The sequence below is a fragment of the Hipposideros armiger genome, unplaced genomic scaffold (assembly GCF_001890085.2).
Source record: "Hipposideros armiger isolate ML-2016 unplaced genomic scaffold, ASM189008v1 scaffold_990, whole genome shotgun sequence".
Classification (NCBI taxonomy): Eukaryota; Metazoa; Chordata; class Mammalia; order Chiroptera; family Hipposideridae; genus Hipposideros; species Hipposideros armiger.
In genome coordinates this window covers 359,251-366,938 of record NW_017732340.1, presented here as the reverse complement: position 1 = coordinate 366,938, position 7,688 = coordinate 359,251, and the positions used below count along the sequence as shown (strand labels likewise).

At 61.1% G+C, this 7,688-nt stretch overlaps 2 protein-coding genes across 5 annotated transcripts in view; one reads left to right on the top strand and one right to left on the bottom strand.

Moving 5' to 3' along the window:
• PCBP4 (poly(rC) binding protein 4) overlaps positions 1–6,246 on the top strand; it is a 10,233-nt gene extending 3,987 nt beyond the window's left edge. The window contains exons 2-13 of one of the 4 annotated variants that reach the window (XM_019631318.1): positions 2,405–2,555; positions 2,727–2,750; positions 2,862–2,894; positions 3,119–3,235; positions 3,437–3,568; positions 3,726–3,854; positions 4,099–4,173; positions 4,344–4,388; positions 4,465–4,528; positions 4,649–4,701; positions 4,788–4,957; positions 5,363–6,246. In XM_019631318.1, coding sequence (XP_019486863.1) covers positions 2,472–2,555; positions 2,727–2,750; positions 2,862–2,894; positions 3,119–3,235; positions 3,437–3,568; positions 3,726–3,854; positions 4,099–4,173; positions 4,344–4,388; positions 4,465–4,528; positions 4,649–4,701; positions 4,788–4,957; positions 5,363–5,651 — 1,215 coding nt within the window. In that variant the 5' untranslated portion in view covers positions 2,405–2,471 and the 3' untranslated portion in view covers positions 5,652–6,246. Of the gene's footprint in view, positions 1–105; positions 196–2,404; positions 2,556–2,726; positions 2,751–2,792; positions 2,895–3,118; positions 3,236–3,436; positions 3,569–3,725; positions 3,855–4,098; positions 4,174–4,343; positions 4,389–4,464; positions 4,529–4,648; positions 4,702–4,787; positions 4,958–5,362 lie in introns of those variants that run through there. The other 3 variants (XM_019631317.1, XM_019631315.1, XM_019631316.1) reach the window with 3 other exon arrangements.
• GPR62 (G protein-coupled receptor 62) lies at positions 6,198–7,686 on the bottom strand (the record flags this gene model as incomplete). Its single annotated transcript, XM_019631310.1, has 1 exon — positions 6,198–7,686. A coding segment is annotated over one exon (714 nt), but the record flags the coding sequence as incomplete, so codon positions are not given.
• Positions 7,687–7,688: the final 2 nt, after the last annotated feature.

The following is a 7,688-nucleotide window of genomic DNA, read 5'->3' as shown; positions in this document are numbered from 1 at the left end:
GAGCACAGGTGGGTAAACTGAGGTCCAGGTCAAGTGAAGGCCTGGCCAAGGTCACCCACTGAATGAGGGGCAGTGGGGCTCTGCTGAAGACCTTATCTTTTTCAGGAGAGGAGCCCCAGTTCTGGCCACATTCCAACCCTTTTGTCCTCCTGTATTTCCTGCAGACTTAGGCCCACAAGAGGTGATGTGGAAATGGTATGAGGACAATGTCAGGTCTCCCCCTGCTTACCACCCCAAAGGGGTCCCTGAGACCCAGAAAATTCTGGAGCTTAAGACTATGTCTCTAGACAAGTTGTCAGTCCTTTCTAAATACAACCCACGTCGGCTAGCCAGACAGGGGTCTCAGAAACTGCTAAAGCCTGCTCCCTACCACTGAAGAGGCCCCCTCTAGGAAGAGGACTGACATTCAGATGGTACAGCCTAAAAGGGGAGGCAGACAGTGCCTGTGACAGACAGCCCCTCACTAGCAGGCTGGACCCTGCTAGTGTCAACGTGCCCCAGCTGTCTGTGACCTTGGGCAGGTTACAGACCCTCTGTAGGCATCAGGTTCCCTTTCTGTTTGGTGAATTCATCTGTCCACTAACCAGTGTGTTCTGAGCACCTTCTCTAGCATGAGTCTGGCCTGAGTGCTGGGGACACAGGAGAAGGTGGCGCTCTTGGCTCCTGCTGGAAGGGGCTCCCGTGCTCGGCTGTCCAGGGAGACAGAAACCAAGGGCGTCATCACAAGTGCTTTGCAGGGGAAGTGCAGGCAGCTGGGGGAATGTTAGCAAGGGCGGCCAGCACAAGGCTGGCCAGGGTGCCCACAGAGCACAGTGCCTGCATCCACTGTTGACCTCTGACCTCTGGAGAGCCTATGGGCAAAATTGGAACGGAGGGAGGAGCAGATGCGGAGGAGGCAACAGCAGGGAGAGGGTTCTCACCACCATTGTACAGATGAAGAAACTCCTCATCCCAGGGGCTTGCTCAGACTTCCTGAGAAAGAGCCAGGCTAGGAGCCCCTTTCCTACTCCATGCCCAAGCCCTGGCTAGCAGGAGGGTTCTGAAGAAGGTATTGGACAGAGCTCCCTGCCCTCCCTGTCAGGGCGGGGAGAGGAGGCTGAGGAGGAAGGTACCCAGGGGTGTCCAGAGTGCCCCCGGCCCAGCATTCTTCCTTTGCCCCCACAGCCTCCCAGGCAGGAGGGATTTGCAGTGTTGGGGCTTGGTCTTGGCTCAGGCTTGGCACCAGTTGGTCCCACAACCTGTGTTCCACCCCTGATTCAGGTCCCCCAGTGAGCTCCCCACCAAGGCAGAGCTTTGGTGGGAGACAGCCAGCCGCTGGAGGAGAGGGATTTCCAGGCAGGATTAAGGCTCAGGATTAAGTCCGGGCCTGAGAAGGGGTCGGATGGGGAGGGCTGGCAAGGGCTGGTTGCTGGGCTCATCCCAGCAGCTAATCTCTGACCCCTCCGTCCTCCATCAGTTACCAGCCTTGATATTCCCCAGCCCCCCAAATCCCTTGCTTACCCATCACTCAGTCTCGGGAAGAAACGTTCCCTCCGTTTTATGGGTGAGGAAACTGAGACTCGGAGCCCAAGTGACTTGTTTCTGGTAGGAAGTGCTCCCGGCTGGGCATGTGGCCAGCCTGGATACTTACCTCCTCAGCATATAGGAGAAGGCCTGGAAAACCACTGTGCAGACTGCTGGTCCCCAAAACACTCCCCCGTGTCCCCCCAGTGCTGAGTGAACCCTGCTCAACGTTGTCTGCGGGGAGCCCGTTTCCATGAGCTCTAGTGGACAGAAGCAACCTCTGGAGGTGGGGCTCCAGCCTGTGCCCCAAGCCTTTGCCAGGCGGAGGGAAGGCAGGCGAGAGGGCCCCTCCTAGAGCCTTACTATCTCCACTTCCACTCTCCTTTCGAGACCTGCCGTGGCTCCCTATGGCTGTGCCAGCTCCCTCTCCAGCCGCTCCTCCATGCTCTAGCCAGCAGGGGCTCTGGCCCCTGGACACCAATGCCTCTTTGAAGTAACCTTTCAACCTCAACTCACCTTCAAGGCCCAGTCCACAGGGGTCCCCTCTTCCAAGAGGTCAGGGATGAGGCTCCCTTTCTCTGGACTCCTATAGGCCTAGTCCATTCTTCTAATGTCCTTAGCTCGTTTTAATTCTCATAGCTGTTTTGGGGCAGAACTTGGTTTCCCCTTCATCCAGACGGGGAAGCTGAGGCTCAGGAGGGTTGAGTGAGATGTCCAGGGTTGCACGGCTAGCGAGGTGCACACAAGCACACCGGTCAGTGGGACATTTGAAACTTGGCATCCATGCCGTCTCCCTCCTCTGGGAGTTTGGCTAGCCCAGCCCTGGGGTCCCCATGGAAGGGCAAGGGACCTGAAAGAGAGCGGGGCTCTTGTCTGACCCCTTTCCTGCTGCCCCTGCCAGAGCCAGCCAGGCCGCAGTGTGGACGCACTCTCAGCTTGCTGCTGCGGCCCCGGCCCCGCCTGACAGGATGAGCAGCTCAGATGCGGGGCTGGAGGAGGGGCCGGCGGAGCTCAGCATCACCCTCACCCTGCGGATGCTAATGCATGGGAAGGTGAGTGGGAGAGCGGGCTTCGCTGTGGGTTGGGCGGCACAGAGGGCACGGCGAGGCGAGGTCCGGCTACCAGTTTGATCTCAGGTGTCCTGTCTCCTGTTGGGGGTCAAGGGGATGGCACAGGGCCTGGGCATTGGTACCTGCCTGACTCTACTCTTGACTTATTTGCAGGAGGTGGGCAGCATAATTGGGAAGGTAGGTGCTCAGTTCTGTTCTGTGTGTCCCCTTCAACCTGAGGCCTCCGTCCAGGAAAGGTGGCAGCAGTCGCTCAGGCTAAGAGCCTTTCTCTGTTTGTGTCACCTGCAGAAAGGAGAAACTGTAAAACGGATCCGGGAGCAGGTGAGAGTGGGGTGTGGGGAGGAGCCCAGGGCACCTGGTTTGGAGGGGAAGGGTGACCCCTGCCCTGCCTTTTCCCTGGACCCCACTTGGGATGACCAGTGAGTGCCCCTAGAGAGTGGCGGTTTACAGCTTTGCTGGGGCCTGTGAGTGGGGCAGGCAGACATGTTGCTGGTGAGAAAGCAGAGAAGAAGCCCCGCTGCCCGGCGCTTGTCCTGTACCCGCAGAGCAGCGCCCGGATCACCATCTCTGAGGGCTCTTGCCCTGAGCGCATCACCACCATCACCGGGTCTACGGCAGCTGTCTTCCACGCAGTCTCCATGATCGCCTTCAAGCTGGACGAGGTCTGTGGCTGGCTGGGGTGGAAGCCAAGGCTGGTTCCCCGGGAGGAACAGGAGTCCGACTCCATATAGTGGCTGTGGGTGGGAGGGGAGGCCCATCACAGGCAGAGTTGTCACGTTGGAGGGTGTCTGGCGGAGGGCTTCCCTCCATGGTAGGCAAGCAGCAGGGGTGTGCAAGAGCCAACCCACAGTCTTCCTGCTCAGGACCTCTGCTCAGCGCCTGCAAATGGTGGGAACATCTCAAGGCCTCCAGTGACCCTGCGCCTTGTCATCCCTGCCAGCCAGTGTGGCTCACTGATTGGGAAGGCCGGCACCAAGATCAAGGAGATTCGAGAGGTGAGGGAAAGGTGATACCACCCCCAGGGAGTCCCACCCTTCAGATGTGGGAGAGGACCTGAGCTTATGGCTCCTATCCCCTGGGGAGCTCTGAGACTGGGCAGCCCTGTCCTGGGCTATGGAAGCACCCAGATGTGGCCCTGTTCTCTGCTTGCAGACTACAGGTGCCCAGGTGCAGGTTGCAGGGGACCTGCTCCCCAATTCCACAGAGCGCGCTGTCACGGTGTCTGGGGTGCCTGATGCCATCATCCTGTGTGTGCGCCAGATCTGCGCTGTTATCCTGGAGGTACTGCCCTGGGGCTGGGAGGGGGGCAGGGGCTGGGCCCCGGGCCTGCCTTGTCAGGCCCTGAATCCTATGCATGTGACACCGGGTAGGGACAGGGTGGGGCTGCAGGGATGAATCAGAAGCTGCAGGATGCTGGATGCATTTGCCTGGGGGTTATGGGGAGGTCCTTGAGAATATAGGGCCCTTGGGAGGTCAGAGTGGCCTGAGAGGGTCCTGATAGAGCTGCCCCATTTGTACCTTCCAGTCCCCACCCAAAGGAGCCACTATCCCGTATCACCCAAGCCTCTCCTTAGGTACCGTCCTTCTCTCCGCCAACCAGGTGAGGGGAACAACAGGAGGGATGGAAGCGTTACTGGAGAAGTGGGACTGAGATGGTGGAGGGGATGGAAGTAGGAATTGGGGGTTCAGGGAGAGGCAGCAAGGAGTGACTCTGGCCAAACTGCCCTGACCTGTCTTTGTAACCTCTTTTCACTCACTTTGTCCCCACAGGGCTTCTCCGTCCAGGGTCAGTATGGGGCTGTGACCCCAGCTGAGGTGAGTGACCAGAGCCCAAGGCACCCCTTCCCAAACCGAACCTCCTCTGACTTCTGACCCCTCTTCTTTGGCATAGGTCACCAAGCTCCAGCAGCTCTCGGGCCACACAGTCCCCTTTGCCTCACCAAGCATGGTGCCAGGTGAGCAGCCCCTGCAGAAGGAGGCGGGGCAGATACCAAGGGGCCACGCAGCCCCCCGGGAATGGATGTGGGGAGGCAGGAAAGGCTCAGAACCATGCCCAATCCTCTTCTCACCCCCAGGCCTGGATCCTGGCGCACAGACCAGCTCGCAGGAGTTCTTGGTTCCCAATGATGTGAGCAGGGGATGGGGTGGTTTGAGGGCGGGTGGGGAGCCCCAGGTCTGGGCCACGCCTAGGGTTGAACTCCTCCCTCCCCCCAGCTGATTGGCTGCGTCATCGGGCGTCAGGGCAGCAAGATCAGTGAGATCCGGCAGATGTCAGGGGCACATATCAAGATCGGGAACCAAGCTGAGGGCGCTGGAGAACGGCACGTGACCATCACCGGTTCCCCGGTCTCCATCGCCCTGGCTCAGTACCTCATCACTGCCTGGTGAGTGTAGGGTTGGGGGTGGGGATCACAGGTCATGGGGCTCATGTGCACAGGTGGGGTGGGGTGAGCTGACCTCCTCTGCCACCCCTAACCTGCCCCATTCCCTCCATGCTGCCCCATCTTCCCCTCGACATCACCCCCTCATGTCCCATCTCCCCATCCTTGGTTCTTTTCCCTGGGTCTTTCTTTGGTCTCCCCATTTCTCCCTTCACCCCATTCTAAGTATCTGCTTGTCCTTTCTTGCATCCCCACTCTTCCACCTTTCCCTTCTTGTCCCCAGACACATCCACCCCGTGTCATTGTTCTCAATTCCCCGCTCCCATCTTTCATCTAATCTCGCCCCCTGTATTTGCCCTCGTTGTCCCCTCTCACCTTGCCGCCTTCCCTTTCCTCTCCTCTCTCCAGTCTAGAAACGGCCAAGTCTACCTCTGGGGGGACACCCGGCTCGGCCCCCGCAGACCTGCCTGCCCCATTCTCGCCACCCCTGACGGCCCTGCCGGCAGCTCCCCCAGGCCTGCTGGGTACGCCCTACGCCATCTCCCTCTCCAACTTCATCGGCCTCAAGCCTGTGCCCTTCTTGGCTCTACCACCTGCCTCCCCAGGGCCGCCGCCGGGCTTGGCGGCGTACACTGCCAAGATGGCAGCAGCCAACGGGAGCAAGAAGGCTGAGCGGCAGAAGTTCTCCCCCTACTGAGGCCGGCTGAGGTACAGGCATGGGAGCAGGCGGGACTGCCAGCAGGGGCTGCCTCCGCACCCTACCTGCTCAAGGGGACTCCAGCCTGGGGTCCCAAATGCCACTAATGCCCAGAAGCATGGACGCACCCCTGCCTGGCCCTGGTCTGTGGGAGTTCCTGTGCTCAGAGTGGGGCCAGTTTCTGGCCCAGGGTTCTGGGAGCTGCAGCTGCCCCAGGGTAGAGGGCTCCATCCTCTCTAGCTCTGTGCTTGGATGCAGGGAGCATCCTTAGTGCCCCCACTTTGGGGGTCACTCATGCACTCCCCATCCCTTAGGGCTTCCCAGCCTACTGCCCCCTTGTGGGGATCAGGGAGCAGGGCTGGGGGTTGCTGGGGGCCATGCTTCTCTGCCCACCTCCCTGCAGATTTCCTGCTGCTTCCACTGATACCCTTTTGACTGGAATGGACTGGCTGGGCTTGGCAGAGGGCAACCCAGAGAGGGGGCACTGCCCAGCAGCTGGGGGAGTGGCATGGGGGCAGGGCTGAGTTCTCAGCAGCAGACACTCTGTACAGTTTTTTCAATTCCTGTTTTTGAATAAATATTCTGCGACCAGGAAGCTGTGAAACACTGTGGGTATTGGCAAAACTTCCAGATAATGGGTGAGCCGAGGCCCCAGGGACCCCCATCTGTGAGTCCACCAGCCCCAGTTGGGCCTCAGCCCCTTCCACATGCTGGTTCTGGGGCTTCAGGACCTTTTGGGGGGACATGTCCAACCTCCTGCCTCTAGCACCGTACCGATCTGGTTGTTTTCTGGGCACTTTAGAAGCTGATGAAGGAGTTCCAGTAGCTTTGTCCAACCTCTCCTTGGTTCAGATGTCAGGGAAGTCTTTGAGTGTCTCTCCGCTGGTTCCTCCTGCTGTGGCTATAACCTAGATCCTGCCCTGCTTGGCCCATCCCTTTGGCTGTGAGCCCTTAGGGCTCTCTTTGTGTCCTGCCCACCTCTGCTCTGTCCTTGGCTTGGGCATCATCCATGGGTGTCTAAACCACTGGACACTGGAGACGCCCTTAGAGATGGTCCAGGGTACAAACGGGAAAACTGAGGCCTAGGGAGGGGTAGGTCTGTGCGCGAGGCCATGCACAGTTAGGCCCAGAGCCCAGGACTCCTAGCTCCCAGAAGCCTCTGGGCCTCACCAGGCTGCAGGCCTACTTTCTGCCAGAGCCAGAGCCAAACGTCTAAGCAGGACACTTGCCACAACCCGTGCAGGAGGCTGGACGGGCCCCTTCTGATACCACCCTCCTTTCTCCAGTCCCAGTTCAGCGCATGAGACAGATCTCCCTCCTCTCAGACGGCCTTCGGCATGCTGAGGCTCTCCCCTCCTGCCAAATCCGGAGTTTGTTCTGGTGCCTCAGAAGGGCCTAGGGCAGGGCCCTCCGGAGGTCCCTGGAGGTGCTGCAGGAGTGCCCGCGGGTGCCAGGCCCGCAAAGGGCAGACCCGCGGGGGCCGAGGCAGGGCTTGGCGGGCGAGGCGGCCCAGTCCCCGGCGCACAGGGCGCTGCAGCAGGCCATACAGGAAGGGGTGAGCCGCGAAGGCCGAGTAGGCTACCCAGGTGACGGCCGCCTCGGCCGCTGCGGCCTGCGCGGCGGGCGCCAGACACGCACAGCCGTAAGGCAGCCAGCAGGCTGCGAATTGGCCCACGGCCAGCGCGGGGGCCAGGGCGGCTTTGCCCCCCGGCAGGCGAGGCCGGAGGGGCGGCAGGATGGAGAGGCGACTATCCAAAGAGTCGGAGCGCGGCCGGGCTCCGCGCGCGGGAGGCGGGGGCCGCAGGGCAGCGCGGCGCGCCACCAGGAAGATGCTGCCGTAGGCGCCCAGCAGCAGGAGGGCGGGGAGCGCGACGGCCAGCATCGCCCAGAGCGGTCGGAAGGGCCCGAGGCCCCCGGCCAGGACGGAGCAGCGAGCCGGGGCCGGGGGCGGCGCGGGCGGCGGCCCGAGCAGGGAGAGCGCGCCCAGCAGCGCCGCCGCGGCCCACAGCGCGGTGAGCACCAGGCCGGGCGGAGGCC